The following is a 22412-nucleotide window of genomic DNA, read 5'->3' as shown; positions in this document are numbered from 1 at the left end:
TAAATTGTGCTGCTATGAACATTGGGGTGCATAGGTTCTTTTGTATTGGCATTTTTGTGTTCTTAGGGTATACTCCCAGCAGGGCAATCACTGGATCAAAAGGCAATAACACTGCAAGGTAGATACTATTAGGATTACTATTTTTACAGTGCCCAGTCTCTTGAATACTGTGCTTTGGAAGGTGCAGCTCTGAAATAGAAGGAGAACCAGTGAGTGAGATGTCATAAATGTTTAATGAGTTTGAAGGCAGGAGCTGTCAACAGTGTTAAATGTTATTGAAAGGTCAAATAAGATGAGACGTTATAACGTCTTCCAGAAGCCATTGATAAGCTTAGAAAGAACTGCTTATGTAGCGATATGGGGATGGAATACACACTGGAGTGTGCTAAGGAATAAGTAGATGAGATCAGAGAGAAAACAAGTACAGACAACTACACCAAGAAGCTGGGCTGTGAGGAGTGGGCAGAGAAACCAGTGGCAGCAGAACAAGTGAGTGGCAAGGGTCCTAGCAGAGGGCTTAAAATATAGGCTGGAATCCAGCCAGGCTGTGCACTCAAGCTGTAAACTGTGGCCTGGAGTTGTGGCCTAAAGGAAGGAGTACTGCTTTCAATGTGGTCAGTCCACTTTCTGCAATTTATCTAGCTAGTGGGGGCACTTTCTGATTCCCATGAAAGCACTGTATGTGTAAGCAGGAGCTGTGCCAGAGGAGGATGTGAATCAATGAGGCTTTTTTAAAGAGAGAGACATATAAGTATGTTTAATTCTCACACTGGAGAGAACAATCTGGTTAAGAGGGTGTGGTTGGGTTCACAGAGGGAGAAGTAGTAAGCAGTAGAAAGAACTAGGCCTACTCTATTGTACCAGAACAAAAAAAAATGGGGGTAGGGGGCAGGAGGTAGGAAGTCCACTAACTTAAAAAAGTGATAAAAATCACTTTTATAGAAAACAACTTATATCTGATTAAGCTCTCTTTCTGCTGGGCTGACAATTTACCTTGGAGATTCCTTAGGTGTCTCTACTCCCAGGGCTACACCGTTGATCTGGAGTCTTCAGATCACTGGGTTTTGGTCCACATAGTTGCCCCTGAAATGACACCACCACTTTCTGTGACTCTTGTGCTGCCCTCAAGCTGTACCTGGGGCTTAGGAAGGTTTGGGACAGTGTCTCTGCTCAGATCACCTCTGTCAAGATGAATCATACAGACACTCCCCCTTGAGTCCTGCTCTTCCCTGATGCATTGAAAGAAAGAAGAGCTTAGATGGTCTCTGCTATGGAGCCCACAGAATTTTCTCTCTTCTTTCACCCACCTCTAGCTTAGAGGAAGAGCCAATGGATAGCTGCTCTTCCCCTGCTTCTCTAAGACATTTTGCCTAAGCCCTCACACCTTGCCTCTATCAGCTAGCTTTTCCTGCATAACACTCCCCAACTTAGTATCTTACAACCCACATCTCTTATTTCTCATAATTCTGTGGGCCAGCTAGGTGGTTCTTTTGGTTTGGGTCAACTCAATTGGGATGGAGGGAGTAGCATCTTTCTTTTCAAAGTGTGGTCCTGAGACTGGCAGCACCCAGAAACTTACTAGAAATGTAGACTCTCTGGCTCCACCCTAGACCTAAGGAGCCAACTTCTGCATTTTGACAGATCCCCAGGAGGTTTATGTATACATTAAAGTTTGACACACACTGGTCTAGGATTTCCCTTCTTACCTGTCTGATGGTTAGGAGGCTAGGTGGGCTGAGAAGCTTCAGCTGGGAAGGCTTATTCTCTGATTTATGTGGCTAGCCCAGGCTTCCTCACACAGCGACGTCAGGGTTCCCAAGAGTAGTAAGAGGGCAATCCCCACAGTGGAAGATTTTTTTCGAGCCTCTGCTTGTGTCATATTTGCTACTGTCCCACTGGTCGGTGTAACTCATGAGGCCATTCCAGAGTCACTGTGAGTAGGTATTGCCAAAGGGCATGAAGAGAGGAGGAAAAAACTTTGTCATTATTTTTACTTTTTTATTGGGTTTTTTCCATTACCATTTATCCCCCCTTATACCCTCCTCCCTCCTGCAATCACCACACTATTGTCCATGTCCCTGAGTCATTTTCCCTTTTTGCTCAATCCCTCCACCTCCTAACCACCTCCCCAGAGCTGTCAGCCTGCTCTCTATCTATGAGTCAGTCTCTATTTTGCTTGTTAGTTCAATTTGTTCATTAGATTCCACATATGAGTGGAATCATATGGTATTTGTCTTTCTCTGACTGGCTCATTTCACTTAGCATAATGTTCTCCAGATCCCTCATGTGGTTATATTTTAAAACCTACCACACTCTACTGGAGTTTAGGCTTTTGGAATAAAACACTAATGACGTTTTGCACTCTGCCCAGCCATATCTCTCCACTCAGTTGAGCACAGAGTCACCTACCTGCTTAAAAAAGGAGAGCAGGATGGAAGTGAAAACATAGGAAAATAAGTTATACATCAATATTAGAAAATAATATTCTTGCCACAAAGAGAAGCTAGATACGGACAAAAGTGGATATATGGGCCTGGTAATAGAAAAGTGAGAGATTGTTTATCAGTTTCAGTTTCTCTATGAAATTGGAGGTAAGGTCATCTGTTGAGATGGGGAGGGGTGATGGAGGGCAAAGAAGGGTATGAAAGGTCTAAATAGAGTAGACCTTTCCTCATAGAAAGTTTGAAATATCATAAATGAACTTGAGCCTGGAAGTTGACTTAGAAAGTATAGGACCTTAGGGACCATGTGAGATTGATGATTATGACTTTATCTTGATGACAATTTGTCCTGTGAGGAAACTTTTTGCAACAGTGTTTGCAGGCACAAAGAAAGCCAAAAGCAGGGTTTGAGAGATCTAGCTAAATAAGTGATGAAAAGGTAAAGGGCCACAGAGTGTAGGTTATTGGCAAAAGTGTTACTAAAATAATGATCTGGGGCCTCTTCCCTTCTCATATGAAAATGAGAACAAAGGTAGTAGTGGTCAATGAGGCTAGAGAGTAGACATAATTTGAGCAAGTGATTGAAAGGAGAGGGAATTGTGGACAGAAAGTCGGTGTTTGATTTCATAGGTGGAGTAGTTTCGGAAGAAAAAGACCAGAGGCAATCTTTGGAGATGTTCTGAGGTTTCCAATTTGAATACCATCCCCTAGTGATGAGATTTGCTCTATATCTTCCATTAACCTTACAACAACTTCTCTAAAGGGGTGTTTATATTTCTTGTTAATTATCCTGCTAAAACAAAGCAAAAATTATTCTTTTTAGTTTTCTTTTGCATTTCAGGAACTCTGAGCTTTATCTGCGTCTTGGACTTCCTGTCACTTTTTCATACATCCCTGAGTACATGTCTCTCCTTATGGGACCTTGTAAACACTGAGCTCCTGAGAAACTCCACCATCTTCCCACTCGGATTTTGTAAATGACTTTGCTCACATGTGTATGAACAGACTAGGTAATGCTGTAGTAACAAATGACCCTCAAATCTCACAACACCAGGAAGTAGAGGCACTAAAAAAATCATGGCATTTTAAAAATGAGTAAACAAATCCTCAGGATATCTGTAAGATGTGCATGCCCCTCGGGGGCAAAACCCTAAGGAATACAACACTTGACATTTCGCAAAGACTGCATCCTAATAACTAAATGTGTGACGTAAATGCAGTAGTGCCTGATTCTTCTGGACTGCCATGCAATGTGCAATTGTATTTATCTCAGTGAAGAAGTTCTCCATCCAAAACTCAGTATCACTCGTCCTGGGACTGATGGGGACACTGGATGTAGATAGTGACCAGGACCCCAATCTAAATAGTGTGGAAGCGAGTCTGCCTATGATACAGATGGCCAGGCAAGGGACATGTAACAAGAGAGGCAGTGAAGATTGGGTGGAGTCCACATCTCATCACTTGGGTACATTCCGTACACACGAACCCATCCCCTTGCCTGAAGTTAATTCATGAAGATTTGACTTCATTACGGAGTGATTGGGGAAAGGTGGAGTCTGGCTCGATGCGCCCTGGCCGGCGTCTTCACCCAGCTGCAACTCCGCCCAATCTGGCAGATCCGTGGGCGAACCCGGATGGGTAGAGAGGCGGGAAGAAGCTGTGAGGTTGAAGGCGGGGCAGGCGGCTGCTTCGGCGGCCAATAAGCGACTATTCAGCCGCTGAGCCGAGAAAGGGCGGTGGCGCCGCCACTTGCACCACCGCCTCCCAAGTTTCTACTTGTAGATGCACAGCCCTAGTGGCTTTGCCCCTCCCGGCGCAGAGGGGCCCAGAGGAGCCGGGGAAGCGGATTCGGGACGGGATTTCTAAGGAAAGGGAGAAGACGGGAGCCGCACCCTCTCTACTGGGTGTCGGTTAACGATGAAGGGCCGGCGGCGGCGGCGCCGGGAGTACTGCAAGTTCGCGCTGCTCTTGTTGCTGTACACACTGGTGCTGTTGCTGGTCCCCTCCGTACTGGACGGCAGCCGCGACAGGGACAAGGGCGCCGGGCACTGCCCGGGCCTGCAGCGCAGCCTGGGACTGTGGAGTCTGGAGGCGGCGGCGGCGGGAGAACGGGAGCAGGGCGCGGAGGCGCGGCCCGCCGCTGAGGGGCGCGCAGGCCAGTCCCCGGGACTCCCGAGCAACCTCAGCAGCGCTGTCGGGGAGACTGTGTCTGGTGAAAAGCAGCATATATATGTGCACGCCACCTGGCGCACCGGTTCGTCGTTCCTCGGCGAGCTCTTTAACCAGCACCCGGACGTTTTCTACTTGTATGAACCCATGTGGCATCTCTGGCAGGCGCTGTATCCAGGAGATGCTGAGAGCCTGCAAGGCGCGCTGCGTGACATGCTGCGCTCGCTTTTCCGTTGTGACTTCTCCGTGCTGCGTCTGTACACGCCGCCAGGAGACCCCGCCGCGCGCGCCCCGGACTCTGCCAATCTCACCACGGCCACTCTCTTTCGCTGGCGGACCAACAAGGTCATCTGCTCGCCGCCCTTGTGCCCCGGCGCGGCCCGTGCCCGGGCAGAGGTTGGCCTTGTCGAGGACGCCGCCTGCGAGCGCAGCTGCCCACCAGTGGCTCTGCGCGCCCTTGAGGCCGAGTGCCGCAAGTATCCGGTTGTGGTCATTAAGGATGTGCGCCTTCTCGATCTGGGCGTACTGGTGCCTCTGCTACGTGACCCGGGCCTCAACCTAAAGGTGGTGCAGCTTTTTCGAGACCCGCGGGCCGTTCACAATTCGCGCCTTAAATCCAGGCAGGGGCTGCTGCGCGAAAGCATCCAAGTGCTGCGCACCCGCCAGAGAGGAGACCGGTTCCACCGTGTGCTGCTGGCGCACGGCGTGGGCGCTCGCCCTGGGGTCCAGTCCCGTGCGCTGCCCGCTGCGCCGCGCACCGACTTCTTCCTGACCGGTGCGCTGGAGGTGATCTGTGAAGCCTGGCTGCGCGACCTGCTCTTCGCGCATGGGGCGCCCGCCTGGCTGCGGCGCCGCTACCTGAGGCTTCGCTATGAGGACCTGGTGCGGCAGCCGCGCGCCCAGCTGCGCCGCCTGCTGCGCTTCGCCGGGCTGCGCGCGCTGGCGGCGCTCGACACCTTCGCGCTCAACATGACGCGTGGCACAGCCTATGGCGCGGACCGGCCCTTCCACCTGTCGGCGCGCGACGCCCGCGAAGCCGTGCACGCCTGGCGCGAGCGCCTGAGCCAAGAGCAGGTGCGTCAGGTGGAGGCTGCCTGCGCTCCGGCCATGCGTCTGCTTGCCTATCCCCGCAGCGGAGAAGAGGGAGACGCAGAGCTGACCCTGGACGAGGAGACACCGCTGGAAATGGAGGCTGTCGGCGCCACGTAGCTTCCCACCCGCGTCCCAGGAGCAGATCTGGGTAAGGTGGCCCGGGGCAGGGAGGGGCAAGGAAGGGTCTTCAGGGAGCTTGGACCAGCCTGCAAGGAGAGTGGTAGGAATGCACTACAGGCAGAATTTTGGGAGTCGTCGGGATCACCAGCTTAGCCACCTGCCTCCTCAAGGGAAGACACTGAGATGAGAAAGGTTTAAGTATGGCTAAGTATGGGGAACCCAGGTCTCCATACTCCCAGTCCCGTCCGTGAAGTAGGAAGTATGGTCATCTGTTGAGAATTGGGAGGGGCGGGGAGAGAGATATCAGGTCTGGGGAGAGAAAAGATTTATTTCAAAGTCGTAATGGAACTTGAGACGGAATTGACATGAAAAGCATAGGATTTCGGAGACTACTTGAGGTTCATGATTATGACTTTATCTTGACGCCAATCTGTCCTATGAGGAAACTTTTTGCAACAGTGACTGCCTGCACAGAAAAAGCCAAAAGTAGGGTTTGGTGGAAAGTTATTGACTCTTACCTTACCCCCCCATCTGTTTCTTTTCTTCTGTGCTTCGGTTTCTCTGACGTGCAGACTCCAGGGCTTTCCTTTTGAGTTCCCAAGCGCACAGGCATAGTCAGGCCTCTCTTGAAACAGTTTTTGCACATGTGTGTCTCAGGCTCTGCTATAGTGGTGTAGAATGGACTTAGCTTTCCTCCTGGCTCATGTGGAGTCTCCCCCACCCCCATGACTGGTGTTTGCAGGGTATTTGACCATATCCCATTTACATCAGTTCCCAAAAGCTGCCTGGTCAGCTTCCTCCAGTGCTGACAAGACCTCAAGGCTGGGCTTCCCCCAACTTTGCCCCATGTGTTTGAGAGATGGAACCTTAGATTTGCAGTAGCAGCTTTGGCTGTAACTGCAAAAGGAGCTTTGTGAGAGGACACCATCCCATTATTTTGTTCTTTCTCTGTAAAGCATGTATCCTGAGATGCTAAAATTGTGCTTAAATGATCTCAAAATGTGTTGAGTGCCTAGGTTAGTGTATGGCCTGTACATTGGCTGAGGGGAAGACTTTGTTCTGCATGATGCAAACTAGTTAGTGGATGGGGATGGGTTTCCCCAAGCTCTGTGCGAGGTGGAAGGGTGCAAGCTTTCTGCACTGTGCAGTCCAGCAGAGGAGGAAAAGCAGTGCTGGGTGGGTGGAAGTGACTTAAGTTTCCATTCATTATTTTATAGAGTAACTCATGATTCCCCTGGGATGAAGCTCTGAAGACAAAGTTGAAGATGTTAATGAAGGTGGACTTTGTTGTTAATAGAGCTGTTTCAGAGAGATTTCAGAAGTTGGTTGATTTTTCTACCAGTGATCAAGTGTGTTTTTTTGGTCAGTTTCTATAATTACTAGGAAGTCTGTGTTCTTTCCTGATTTCTAGAGTAAAGGAAGGTAAAGCATAGAGTGAATTGTCACATCTCAACAAAAACATCCTTTCATCTGTTAATCTTGTATTTACAGATAGAAGTTAACGTAATGGCCCCTAACCCTCCTTCAGAGGCCAGAGGGAACCCCTCTCTAGGGAAATGCTACAGCATTTTATGGCTTTAGGAACAGACAATTTCCCAGAAACTTTCACATTTTTCTCATTTTCATTAATGTTTACTGAGTGCTGACTGGGATGGGGTAAGAAGAGAGAGGAGTCTTAGAAGGCAAGGCTTAGTCCTCTAGGAAGTTAGAGTCTGTGGGGGTGACTGTGGAGGAAGGCACTGGTGCTGCTGTTTGTAAGGCCTATAGGGCTTTCTCTGAAGGGCTGCAAGGACATCTAGTAGCCAGTTTTAGGGTCTTTCATACTTTGTTGACTAATCCCTTCCTCCCACATTTCTGCTGGAATTATTGGGCACTTACAATGTCATCACCAACCCGTGGATTTATTAAAATGTTGTATTTGTGAGTTTCTAAAAGTCTGTCACACTCTAGGGAAGGAAAGAGACTGGGAACGGAAGGTTAGAGGCCATTATGTGCCATGTGTTGAATTAAGCATTGTACATGTATCATTATTTTGACATATTATCAATTTTACAAATGAGGAACTGGAGACTTAGACAAGTCACATAATTTGCTCAAATACACACCTGGGTTGGTTACGGTGGAGCAGCTTTGGTGTTCAACTCCAGAGCTCTCCAATATGACACACTCTTACATGCGCCCCCCCCCCCATCCACTTAGCATGCCCTGGCAGCACCTTTGGTACTCCAGCCAGGTGGGAATTACATTTAACTTTATTACTAATATGCTCCAGCCACTGAACAAATCAATAAAATATCCCTGAGCGGCCAACCTACACAGAAAAGCTGGTAACTCTACAGCCATCTACCCCATGGCTGTCCTCACAGGGCATCTGAGCATGTCCTCAGCTCATCAGTGAAGAAGGGCTACACCTGAATTGACCCGAGTAACCTCTAGATGGTCCATACCTGACAACCAGGATTTGCCAGGGAGTCACTGCGATTTTTTTTTTAGGGTTAGCTGGTGACCTCAGCATCCTGAACCAAGTCACCAAGACCCAAGTCATTTCCATCTTTTATATCTTTTTGGATTTCATTCACTGTCACAAGATGGTAGCCTCAGCAGCAAACAGCACTTTCTCACGCAACTACGCAGGGTTATTAAAATGCAGAAAGGAAGGAAACTGGTTAGCAGGTAAAGAGTGGTGGAGTTTTCCCTTATGAGTGTGTGGCTCTCTTTCCTTCAGTCTGCTTATAGAAACCTTTCCCAGAACCCCCTGCCCCCAGCCTACTTCTTTTATGTTTCACTGGGTCACATGGTCTGCTCTAGCCAAAAAGTTGGTGAAAGGCACTAGGATTGTCATGATCGGCTCAGACCACATCACATTCATCTGAGGGGCTTTTATTTTTCATGTCAATACCTGAGTTCCACTCCTAGAGATACTGATGTAATTGATCTGGGGTGGGGTCCAGGCACTGGGATGGTTTAAAAGGCTCCCCAGGTGACTGTACTATAAGGTAAATTGAGGACCCCTGATTTGGACCAGTCATGATTCATCCCCTGACCTCAGTTGTTGCCACTTGGACAAGATCAGGATGGGGGCTGTTAATGAGCAGCAAACTGTGCTACAATAATTTATGTGAAATAACTTGGAACTGTGAAATTCCAAGCAGCTATAGGATGTTAATAAGGAAAGGGAAAAATGCCTTAAATTATTTACGGATCCACTTATCACCCTCTCACATTCCTTCAAATGCTTTGTTGTCTGTACTCCTTATCTAGTAATCCATCCTTTTACACTATCTATTGGAGTTCTGAGCAGACTGATATGCTGTCCTATCCTTTTCAGCATGTCTCCCTTTGACCTCTACCCTTGGCAGGACCCAGGGTTTCATTTCCATAGGCATTTCAGACACTCTGGCCTTTCTTTATTTGACAGTATGGATGGACTCTTTGAATGAAATTAGGAAAAGAGGTAAATGAACTGTGACCTAAGCCGCAGCAGTCAAAAAGATTTCTTTCTGCGGAAGTCATCCAAACAGAAAAATAAATGACCAGGCACCACCAAGTCCCTAACAAAGCATTTTGAAAGTCAAAGCACATCCACATCCAAATTCCTATTGCTCCCCTGTGAAGTTAGTGCTGCCTTTGACCAGGACATTCTTGGAGCTGCCTTCCCAGAGGACCCCATCATTTCACAGTGGATTTGGTGTTTAGGAAAAATCAAGATTCATGAAGTCTGGTGACCGGGCAGAGGAGGAAGCTCATCCTGCATAGTGATTTGTGGCCATAACGCAGTAACAGGGCCATTCCTTGGCTCATATGAAATCAGTTTTTATATTGGGATGGCAGGAACCCAGGCATCAGGGCCTGGCTTACCTGGTTACTACTTGATCTACCTTGGGCAAGTCCCTAAGCCTTTTTTTCTAAAGGTTTTATTTATTTATTTCTGGAGAGAGGGGAAGGGAGGGAGAAAGAGAGGGAAAGAAACATCAATGTCAGAGAGAAACATTGATTGCTTGCCTTTCATAGTTGCCCCGACAGGGCACACGCTCTGACCGGGAATGAAACTCAAGCAGCTATAGCAAGACCTTTTGCTTGCGGGATGACGCCCAACCAATTGAGCCACACTGGTCAGAGCCCTCAGCCTTTTTGGCGTTAGTGTTTTTCATAATAATAAGAGGTGGTTGAATTAAGAGGATTCGCAAGGTTTCTTACTTCTAAGGGGAGATGACATTTATTGAGTGCCTATTTTGTGCACTGTTACTTGTGTCTGAATTAGCTCTATCTTAGCTTTAAGAGGTAGACAGTACCCCATTTTATGAATGGTGAAACAAGCTGAGACAGTTTGGGCAATTGTCAAGGATAACACAGCCAGAGAGTAAAAATCAGGTGCTATGTTGGAAGTAGTGTTTTACAAATATTATAAAATACATGCATGTGGTGAAAAAAAGTTCAACATATGCAAAGATACAAAATACCTGCCAATCTCACTTCCTAGAAGCAACCACTACATTTCTTGTAATAAATGTCTAGAAATGTTTTATGCAAATTTAAACAGAAATATATAGCCTTTTAGGTAGCTAAATCTTTTTCTTTTTAATTCCTTAAAATTTAAAAAATTGAGATACAGGTAGGATGACCGTATGTAGAAAGGCTATATGCTTTGTACATTTTGAAGAAGTAAAGTCTTCAGAGTCGCACCAACTTTCACTCCCACAGGCTCTTTTTGGGGTGTCTGTTTCATACACTTTCAGCAGCATGGACTTTATCTAATTTTTTTCATACTGGCTAGTATGATGGATAGAAAATCCTTCTTCCCAGTACCCTGGTGCTGACCCTACAGTTCATCTCAGACAATGCATGATTGCTTCACATCTAAGGTTATTTGTGGGAACCAGGATGCAGAGATATCATCAACTTCTTAGTCCTTCTGCAGTCCACGTGTATTTGGAAAGTCATTTTTTTGTGATTCTTTTGAAGGACTGGATACATTTTGAAATATAAATGATCATCCCTTTTTAAAACCACAGTTATATATGCAGTTAGGTTTTAGCAAGGTTCTTGTTAAGATGCTCTTCTGGTACTTTTGCATTGGATTATACCTATTCACTTGAATTTCAACAATTGCAGGACACTATATGGGGAAAATTAGGCTGATTTTAAATAAGGTTTACCTCTTCATACATTTTCTCTCTGCTCTAGAGAGCTCTCCTTGTAGTCTAGGGGAGGGCAGAAGTGTCCATTTGCAGTTGCTGAGGCAGGATTTATAGAGTTTTCAAAGAGGGTTTTTTTGTTTGTTTTGTTTTTATCTAGGCAGAGATTTTCTTCCCATGAATACAAATGTAATATAAATAGTTGGGAAAGATGCTCTTAAAAAACTTATAAGCAGCTGGCTTAAAATTCCTCAGTATGTCTTTTCTCAGCCTGCTCACAGCATGAGCAACACAGAAAAGAATGAAACTAAAAAAACCTAAATTGGTCTTGCTTTCTTGTGTCTGACATTCTAGTCAAACAAGGTGACTTAACAAATGAACCTCTCTCTGTGTGAGGGCTTCCTGGCTCCTCATTCTCTTACTTCATAGTGGAAGTGAGGGAACTTGCTCTACTGAAAGAAACATTTCTGTTTAGGTGCAGTATAGAGGAAGAACAGTAAGGACTAAGAAACAACCCTGGCCCAAGTTCAAGAACACAGGGAAGTGAACTGTTTTGGAACTGAATAGGAAGCAGTTTCAATTGGAGAAAAGTTGCAGGGCTCAGTGATGTCTTTGTGAGAATTGGGGTCCTTCAGTTTTGCTCCCTGCCTGCCTTGGCCCATTGGTTTGGCGGGCCAGTTTGACATTTTTGTACCTGGCCTTGTTCACATTAAAGACCGTCATGCTGGATACTAAGAAGAAATTGGAGCATCATCTGATAGTGAATATTTAAAATTAGGAGATTAAGAGGCAGTGAAAAACAGCCATCATGTTTAACTTCCATGCTGACCCTTTTTGGAACAAATAGATTCTCCTCCCTGAAGAGTCACATGCCAAAAATAACCACTGAAGGAGACTTGTTTTTACTCATTGAATGAAAGCCCTTTCTGTTAACACTCCTATCACAGGAGTGTTAAAAGGAGCCCTAGAAGGCACAGGGAGAGTTGTGAGGGCCCAGGGAAGTCTCTGGGCCCTGCCATCAGGAAGCTTCTCATCTGACCTGAAATCCAAATGCCTAGTGGGATGCTTTGGAGAAATTAATATTCAGCAGACTGGAAGCAGAGAAAGTAGCCTAACTGAAGGTGATACAGACCATTACAGAAACTATTGTAAAGGATGGGGAGTCGGTAGGGGTGCAAGACTGAGTTCTTTTGTGAAGATGATAAACTGAAGAGAGCTGTGAGAAACCCCCAGCATGAACTGAGAAGCTAACTAAAGCAGTGCCTACATACATACAAATACAGTGACCATTAGGGAAAAATGTCCCAGGGCTTAGAAGTCACCTTCTCCATGATTAAGACCAGACTTTACCAAAAGGAATGTATTATTGCCTCAGAATTATGGGAACAGTGAGCCAAAAATACTAAGATGAAGATAATGTTTTAAAAATAGGACTTCCTTTCAGACACTGTGGAGTTTGACATATGGTAAATAGACAGATATTAGAAGCAATAAAAGCAGATGCTGTCTCTTGCTCTAATAAATCACCAACACAGATGTAATAAAGGGAAAAAAATACACATTCAGGTTCTGCAAACTACAAAAACGTTACATGTTTTTGCCTAAGGACAGCTAAGGATAGCAGAGGGGGCTATTTTGCAAAAATGAGATGGTTGGATGAAAATAAACACCCTTCCAAAGAACAACAAAACTCTTAACATGATTGAATGCCTTTTAAATTAATTCTATTTTTATTTCTCAATAGTCAAAGGGAAAGAGAAGTACTTTTAACCTCAGGAAAAAATCCATGTCCTGCTTCTAAGTATGGCAATCTCTGGCAATCCTACAGGCCCTGAGGAGGACTGGTTTACATGCTCCTCTGTCCTGTGCCAACATAAACCTACTCTCAGCCACGGGACCATTTTATCCCCACCAGCCTGTGGGCAGGTCTAAGAAAGGGTGGAACAGACACAGCTCCTCACTCTATAGGGAGAGCTATTTGAAGTGCTTGGCCTAGACTTGAGCTGATGCATAGAGTCTGTCCAGGGGTGTCCAACCTTTTGCCATCCCTGCACCACACTGTAAGAAGAGTTGTCTTGGGCCACACATTAAATACATTGCGACACGTAATCACAAAATATCTCATAATGTTTTAAGTAAATTTACGATTTTGTGTTAGGCCGCAATCACAGCCATCCTGAGCTGCATGCGCCCTGCAGGCCACAGATTGGACACCCCTGCCACTGACCAACCATCCTAAACTGTTAATCCTAAAGCTGATGAGGGCAGCAGCCTCAGTGCTCCCACCCCACCTTCAGCCACTCCATTGGCTGTCAGCTCCAGTGGAGGCCAAAGAGCTGCCTGAGGGGCAGGTGCAAGCTCTGGTCACTCCCTAGTCCCATTCTCTTGTTACATAGGATAGGTAATAGACTAAGGCAGGGAGGAGGTGGGAGAAATGTCTCACCTGTTGACTCAGCAGTCCTGAGCCTGGTCCAATAAGATTACTGGACATTCTGAACATCACAAGCAGGGATAGTACAGAAGGAGACTCGTGCTGGGAAAGGGAGCCTCTGTAGCAATTCCACTAAGACAAAGAGCCTTTACTAGCTGAGAAAGAGAGCTTTTGTTGCTGTACATTCTTCTCATAGGTCTAGAAGGGGAATACAGAGGGGGAACCTAGAAGCTGGCTAAGGTATATAACCCCTGAACCCCAATAGCCTGGGCACTCAGATTAGCTGAGTGCCCTCTAGTAGCCTCTGCTCAAGTGTATCGAACAAACTTACTAACAAATTTATTTCCACTATATGTGGGGCACCTAGACTAGCTGGGTGCCTGCTTGCATCTTCGTGCTCGTATGTGTTTCATAAATGAAGTTGCTATCTCGTTTCCACAATACCCATTTGTCTCTTGCTTGAATTCATCTTGCAAGTGAGGCAAGAACAGAGGAACAAGCTGGTGAGGGAAGGGCCCTGGCTCAGGTCTCAGCCTGGTAACATCCTCACTAACCCCTGCCACCCCCACTTGGTAGATGACAAACATGTGTCAGGTGGGAGATCAAATATGTATTATAAAATACTGACTCAGTTCCCTTATTTGACCTGGGAATGACCTTACTCACAAAAGCAATTATGTATGCCAATTAAAATTATATCTTGGAGCAGTTCAATGAAAGGAAAAAACAAAAGTCAAGTAGGCAAACTAGTTGTTTGCAAATTTTATTAATGATGATTTTGAGTGCATTATTTATTTTGTCCTCAAGAGAACTCAAGAACTTGGGAAATTTTTAGTTGGGGATGAGTATGATCAAATTGAAAACATTATTTAATTCTATAGGGGAAATATAATGGCCATTTAACTTTTGCACTGACCGACTGTGGGGCTTGACTAATGACTCATATGCATTGAGGTTTCACTCTGATTTCTGGAGCAGAAAAGTGGGTCTTTTCTTCCCACTGTGGGCAGGGAAGATGATAGGGAGGCAGCTCACCACTTAACATGGGCTGCCCATGTCCAAGCAAGTGATTTCCCCACAAAGTCCTAAGGCAAGAGTTTTGTTTGTTTATATCTTTGTATGTGTTTCCCTCAGTCCCTGTTTTCACTTGAAGCAAGAGTTGTTTCAGGTATTAAATACAACTGAAGCTATTATTGACTATTGATAAGTATTATAGCACCTTCTACAACTTAATTTTTCAGATTGAAAGACTGAAAATGATTTATTACATTTATGCTGTTTAAAGTGCATTTCTTGCTATTGGGCTATTGGGTGCACTTAGATTTTAACAAACTAAATATCCTATTACATTTTGCTTTAGAGTCACAATGAAAGAATGCTTGCACTTTGATATTTCTGATACTTCAGGTATTATTTTACCATTATCCCTCAACAGCCCCCATTTTAAAAAATCAGTAACTAAATGGCTCTATTGTTGTAAACATTGTCAGTCATTTCCGTTTTCCTCTGCACTGGGTTCCACTGATTGGAGGTGAAAACAGGAAGGTTATGAAAGCTTAACCCATGTTAACAGATAAGCTTTAGATGGTAACATCATCCACAGAAGGTGGTTCCAGGGTTAGATGCTTAGAGAAGGCACTACAGGAACACTTATCCATTGAAAAGGAGGCTAACAACGTCCTCAGCCCATTTGTTCTGGAGTGGGTTCAGGAGGAAGGCTGTTACAATGGGCTGGAAAATAATTCACCAGTGATAATGGGACCTGCTGAATACCCGGAAATCTCAGATCCCTCAGCCCAAGTGCCAAGTCCCAGCACCAACTTTCAGCATCTGTCAGGTCACTTTTGGTGGTAAATGCAGGATGCTGCACCTGGCACAAGCAAGTGGGCTGGGACAGGTGACCACTTCCTTAGGCAAAACCAAGAAAAACTTGAAGCGTGGGTAAACATCTACAAGTGCAGTTTAAGGAGGGAAGTAAGGTGCCCATGCAAGTTCCAGATCCAATCTGGAGGCCTAGGGCTCAGTACCTGATTTGAAAGGGGACAGGAAGGCCACAGAGAGGCAGAGCGGCAAGTTCATATGCTTGAATCTTCTCTTCTCAAACTTTAAAGCTAGCAGGAAGTTGCCTCTTCCTCCTCCCCCATCCCAGCTGAAAAAGTATGATTAAAATGCTGAGAGCGTGTCTTCCTGAGTTACTCTGCTGTTGCCCCCAGGAGGTTCAGCACAGCCAACTGCTTGCAATTGCAGTCCAGGCTCCTTAACCCAGAAAGAAGTTTCCCTTTGATGGCAGTGAGGCTATTAGTAGGTCAACCAACTGCATTTAGAGCCGCTCTGGCCATTTAAATACTCAGGGGAACTGTAGCAAAGGTGACAAAATGCACCCAGCTCATTAGAGTATGACCTTGAATCTTCAAGTAAACAAACCATTTTGTAAGAAGTGCAAGCAAATTTGTGAATTTAGTATTAAGGAAATGACTTCACATTTCAGTGCCATAAATTAAAAAACCCTTTTATGCATGATTTACAGAAATTGTTAAAGAATTCAGGGTGTTCCACAGCTTGGGGTACTCTATTGAAAAATGCAGCAGATTGTTGCAAGGTGGTTTTATTTACTTGCAGCAAGTAAAGGAGACAGGAGATTCATATCCAAAGCCCTGCCTTGCTGAAGCCAGGTTTAGCCATTGCTTTTGTGCACTGTTTGGTCAGTTACATGTTGATTCATCCTTTGCAGTTGGCTACTTTCATCAGTTGAGTTCCTGTCAGCTCATCCTGTTTACAGCTGTATCTGCAAAATACTGTGCTACTTTGCAACATTTAGTAAGAAATAACATTTAGAACTGCCTGGACCTTGAGATCTTTGTTCTAGCTTCACAAAATTTCTATGAATCTAAAAGTTAATTTTACTAAGACAATTTTTGAATTATCTATTTTTATTATCATACAAGGTAGGTTTTTAAATACTTTTGACTTAGGAATTACCAGAAGTATCTAGTGTCTACACTTGTTTCAGGTGGTTCAGGTGTAACAAACATTTTCATTCTCCCCAAATTCTAGGTAAGTAGAAATAGTTTGAACCAAAAAGTTCAGTAGTTTAACAGTTAATTCTTCATTGTCAAACATCTAATATTTAGAAGAAAGGGCAAGGCTAGCTCCTCGGGCACTGCAGCTGGCTGATAAACTGAGTATTTGGTTTTTAAATATGCACCCTAAGTTGAATATTTCTTAGCTCCAACTGAATAGGGCCCCCACAGCATTAAGAAGAGTAGGATCTGGAGTGAATTTCATTCTTAATCCTATGCCCAAAGCACTGGGGGCTTAAGAATTTGGGGGATCATCACACTAAGAATTCATGGGCATGTTTATATTCTAAATAAAACAGAAATACTGAAAATGTTAGGTGTTGGGAAACACCCAGCCTGGTTTCAGAAGCTGTAACCCTGCTGACACGCTGGAGGCCCCCAAGGCTGGAGATAATCAGGAGGCCTTGAAGAAACAGGCTCCTGAGGAGACTTGGCCTGTCCCCCACTGACAGGGGCATAGCCCCTGCCTCTCTGCTTTGCCATGGATGGTCAATTAGCCCATGACGGGTAAGGGACTTCACACTGAGGTTTTCAACCTAAGACAGGCGTTGGCCTGATTTTGGCAGCAGATGAGAAATTGGGGGACATGGAGAAGGGGCGAAAAGGCCCCCACACCCCTCGGCTTGGCTTGGACATGGCTGGAGTCCTCATTGCAGCTGAGAAGCAGTCTCCTTATCTCTTGGTGGTTCCTTCCCCCGCCTGGCTCAGGCTTGAAAAAATGCGTGCGGGGTGGGGGAAAGCAGCCCTAAATCAGATCTGGCAGATGCCGGGTAATCAGGCCTGAAAATAAATTCTATAGAGTGTGCTCTGTTCCTCCCTCAAATCTCTGGTCAGCTTATGCTGTGAAGGACATTCACATTATTTACATCCCTTTCCTTGTCAAGACATTTGCTTTATTTACACCTTTTACCCTATATCTTTAAGACACCTTTAAGTCTACTTCCCCCTTATCGATAGTCTCTATTGTTGATTCTTGTTCCCTCTCAGACCCATGTAAATCACTGATTTCCTGTCACTTGTTTTCCTAAAGGTATTCTCTGTGAAACTTACCTTGCGCATGTAATGAGTATTATACTTATGCTTTCCTGTTATACCCCACTGATAAGATTTTCAGTAAAAGCCTTGGAAGAAGGGGCAACGGGGCCTTTCCCATTAGGAGGATGTGCCAGGGCCTTCTCTGGTAGGAGAGAAGTGCCCCTGTCTGCTCTCCCAGCAAACAGAGAAGCGTTTGTACCTTTGTGTTTGTCCCCCTCATCCGTGACAACCCCGGGACGGGCTCTGCGGGTTTCAGAGCCCTGCTCCCACCTCAACTAGCCCCAGACGGTTTCCCTCAGGTTTCAGGGAGCGCTGTGCTCTCTGCGGCGCCCCACCACGCGGTGGTGTGTCCCCTATAGCCGGCCGTGCAAGTGCGACACTTAGGAAATTTGCTGATAGTTTTTTAGAGTCAACTTGGGAGCTACAGGCTCCATGGAGATATAAATCAGAACTGGAAGGTATAAGAAGATCCCTGTCCTGGTTCAGTGACATTCAGGAAATAGAGATTAAACTGGGAGGATAGGAACCCATTTCTATTCTGAAGAAAGGGCCTTGTGAGGTTCCCACCTGTACACTGCAGGCTTCCTAAACTGGATTACCAGGACTTTAGAACAGTACTTCAAATATCCCATAGGCAGTGATAGATCTTTCAGAGCTCCTGACTCTCTTCTCCTCTCATGTTATAATGCTAGAGATTTTATTTAAAAAATGAACTTGAGTGGAAAGAAGCTTTCCAGGTAGATTTTAAAATGGCAACTATCAAAGACAAAGAGAGAATCCTCAAGGCAGCAAGGGAGAAGGAAAACAAGGGGGCCCCTGATACGGCTAGGAGCTGACTTCTCAACAGAAACACTACAAGCCAGAAGGGATTGGCAACAAATATTCAAAGTCATGAAAAGCAAGGGCCTAGAGCCAAGGCTGCTCTAACCAGCAAGGCTCTCAATTAAAAAAGAAGGGGAAATACGGAGTTTCCCAGACAAGAGAGGGCTAAAAGAATACATCTCTACCAAACCAGCACTCCAAGATATGCTAAGGGGACTGGTTTAAGCAGATGAAGGAAAAGAATGAGAGAGACGAACACAGGTACAAGGAGAAAAGATGAGTAAGTTTCTATCAGTAATATCTCTCAATGTGAATGGACTAAATAGCCCAATCAAAAGACACAGGGTAGCTGAATGGATAAGAAAACATGACCCACACATATACTGCCTACAAGAGACCCACCTCAGAGCAAGAGACCTACACAGATTGAAAGCAAAGGGACGGAAAAAAATATTCCAAGCAAATGGGCATGAGAAAAAGGCCAGATTTGCCATACTTGTATCAGACAAAGTAGATTTCAAAACAAAGGCCATAAAAAGAGACCCAGAGGGGCACTTTATCATACTTAAAGGAAGAATCTATCAAGAAGACATCAACATTGTAACCTTATATGCTCCCAACATAGGAGCCCCCAAGTTTATGAGGAAATTGTTGGACGACATCAAAAAAGATACAGACAGCAACACACTGATAGTAGGGGATTTCAACACCGCACTGTCAAAAATGGACAGATCTTCCAAACAAAACATTAATAAACATATTCTGGTGCTGAATGATACACTGAATCAAAGAGACTTAACTGACATTTTTAGAACCTTACATCCCAAAGAAGAAAAATACATATTCTTTTTCAAATGCTCATGGCAGTTTTTCAAAGATAGACCACATGATAGGACACAAAGCAAACCTCAGCAAATTCAGGAAAATTGAAATAATGCCAAATTTTTTCTCAGAACACAAGGGATTGAAACTGGAAATCAACCTCAAAGAGAAACTTCAAAAACCTGCAAACTCATGGAGACTGAGCAGTACACTATTGAACAATGAATGGATCAATAATGAGATAAGAGAAGAAATCAAAAAATTTCTGGAAACAAATGAAAATGAAGAGACAACAGTCCAAAACCTATGGGACACAGCAAAGGCAGTCCTGAGAAGGAAGTTCATAACAATAAAGGCCTTTCTAAAAAAGATAGAAACATTTCAAATAAAAGACCTAACACTACAACTTCAAGAACTGGAGAAACAACAGCAAATAAATCCCAGAGCAAGGAGAAGGAAGGAAATAGTCAAGATGAGAGCAGAACTGAATGACATAGAGACGAAAAGAACAATTCAGAGGATCAACCAATCCAGAAGCTGGTTCTTTGAAAAGATAAATAAAATTGACAAGCCTTTAAGCAGACTCACCAAGAAAAAAAGAGAGAGGACCCAAACAAATAATATCAGAAATGAAAGTGGAGAAATAGCAACTGATACGACAGAAATACAAAGGATTATAAAAAACACTATGAACACGTATATGCCAAGAAACTTGAAAACCTGGATGAAATGGACAAATTTCTAGAAACATATAATCTTCCAACACTGAAGGAGGAATAAACAAAGCTTGAACAGACCGATAACAGCTGGGGAAATTGAAGCAGTCATCAAGAAACTCCCGGCACACAAAAGCCCAGGGCCGGACGGTTTCACAGGAGAATTTTACAAAACATTTAAGGAAGAGCTAACCCCTGTCCTTCTCAGACTATTCCAAAAAATCCAAGAGGAGGAAAGACTCCCAGACTCTTTCTATGAGGCCAGCATCACCCTCACCCCAAAACCAGATAAAGACCCTACAAAGAAAAAAAACTACAGGCCAATTTCGCTGATGAACATAGATGCTAAAATCCTCAACAAATATTGGCAAACATCATCCAGCAATACATTAAAAAGATTATCCACCATGATCAAGTGGGATTCATCTGAGGCATGCAGGGATGGTTCAATATACGCAAATCAGTAAATGTGATACATCACATGAATAAAAGAAAAGACAAAAAACACATGATCATCTCGATAGATACAGAAAAGCATTCGATAAGGTACAGCACCCATTTATAATCAAAACACTCAGAAAAATGGGAATAAATGGGGCATTCCTCAACGTAATAAAGGCCATATATGAAACACCTACAGCCGATATCATACTCAACAGGCAAAAACTGAAAGCTTTCCCACTAAGATGGGGAACACGAAAAGGATGTCCGCTCTCACCGATTCTTTTCATCATCGTATTGGAGGTCCTAGCCACAGCGGTCAGACAAGAGAAAGAGATAAAAGGCATCCAAATAGGAAAGGAGGAAATAAAGCTATCGTTGTTTGGAGATGACATTATAGTGTACATAGAGAACCCTGTAGACTCTACCAAAAAACTCCTCAACCTAATAAGTGAATTTGGCAAAACGGCAGGATACAAAGTCAACATTCAGAAATCAAAGGCATTTTTGTACACCAGCAATGCAATAGAAGAAGAAGAAATCAGAGAAAAAATACCATTCGATATAGCAGGAAGAAAACTAAAGTACCTAGGCATAAATTTAACCAAAGATGTAAAAGACCTGTACGCAGAAAACTATACAACATTGAAAAAGAAATTAAGGAAGCCACAAATAAATGGAAGCATATACCGTGCTCATGGATTGGAAGAATTAATATCATCAAAATGTCCATACTACCCAAAGCAATTTATAGATTCAACGCAATCCCTATTAAGATACCAATGACATATTTCACAGAAATAGAACAGACATTTCAAAAATTTATATGGAACCATAAACGACCCCAAATAGCCTCAGCAATTTAGAGAAAGAAATACAAAGTAGGAGGGATCACAATACCGGACATCAAACTCTACTACAAAGCCACTATACTCAAAACAATCTGGTACTGGCACAAGAACAGACCCATAGACCAGTGGAAGAGAATAGAAAGCCCAGAAATAAGCCCAGGTCTGTATGGGTAACTAATATTTGACAAAGGGGGCAGAAGCATAAAATGGAGCAGTAATAGCCTCTTCAACAAATGGTGTTGGGAGAACTGGATGGCTACATGCAAAAAATTGAAATTGGATCATCAGCTGACACCATACACAAAAATAAACTCAAGATGGATAAAATACTGAAATATAAGTCGCAACACCATCAAAGTCCTAGAGGAGAACATTGGCAGGAAACTCTCAGATAGCCTACACAGCAATTTTTTCACTGATCTTTCTCCTAGAGCAAGGGACATATAAGAAAGAATAAACAAGTGGGACCTCATCAAAATAAGAAGTTTCTGCACGGCCAAAGAAAACATCAGCAAAATGAAAAGGGAGCCAACTGTATGGGAAAATATATTCGCTAATGATACGTCAGATAGAGGTTTGATCTCCAAGATATATAAAGAACTCACTCGACTCCACTCCAAGAAGACAAACGATCCAATCAAAACATGGGCAAAGGACCTGGGCAGACGCTTTTCCAAGGAGGAGATACAGAGGGCCCAGAGACATTTGAAAGGATGCTCAGCATCACTAGCAATTAGAGAAATGCAGATCAAAACCACCATGAGGTACCACCTCACACCAGTCCGAATGGTCATTGTAAACAGATCAACAAACAACAGGTGCTGGCGAGGGTGTGGAGAAAAGGGAACCCTAGTCCACTGTTGTTGGGAATGCAGATTGGTGCAGCCACTGTGGAAAGCAGTGTGGAATTTCCTCAAAAAGCTGAAATGGAACTTCCTTTTGATCCAGTGATTCCCCTGCTGGGAGTATACCCTAAGAATACCAGAACGCCAATACAAAAGAACCTATGCACCCCAGTGTTCATAGCAGCAGAATTTACAATAGCCAAGTCTTGGAAGCAACCTAAATGCCCATCAGTAGATGATTTGGATCAAAAAACAATGGTACATATACACATTGGAATACTACGCAGCAGAAAGAAAAACAGAACTACTAAACTTCGCGACACATGGATGGAACTGGAGAGCATTATGCTAAGCGAAATAAGCCAGTGGGCGAAAGACAAATACCATATGATCTCACCTATAAGTGGAACCT

The 22412-nt window shown here is 44.3% G+C and overlaps 1 protein-coding gene across 1 annotated transcript in view; it reads left to right on the top strand.

Annotated features, from left to right (window-relative positions):
* The first annotated feature begins 4224 nt into the window (after window positions 1-4224).
* The window catches only part of CHST7 (carbohydrate sulfotransferase 7), a 38209-nt gene continuing 20021 nt past the window's right edge, over window positions 4225-22412 (top strand). Inside the window, exon 1 of the mRNA XM_054566515.1 lies at window positions 4225-5850. Within this exon, the coding sequence (XP_054422490.1) occupies window positions 4359-5819 (1461 nt within the window). The 5' untranslated portion in view covers window positions 4225-4358 and the 3' untranslated portion in view covers window positions 5820-5850. The remainder of the gene's footprint in view (window positions 5851-22412) is intronic.

This window comes from Pteronotus mesoamericanus, unplaced genomic scaffold, assembly GCF_021234165.1.
Source record: "Pteronotus mesoamericanus isolate MK-2021 breed Mesoamerican mustached bat unplaced genomic scaffold, CSHL_Meso_final contig_173, whole genome shotgun sequence".
NCBI classification, from domain to species: domain Eukaryota; kingdom Metazoa; phylum Chordata; class Mammalia; order Chiroptera; family Mormoopidae; genus Pteronotus; species Pteronotus mesoamericanus.
This window is presented reverse-complemented; position numbering and strand designations above follow the sequence as displayed.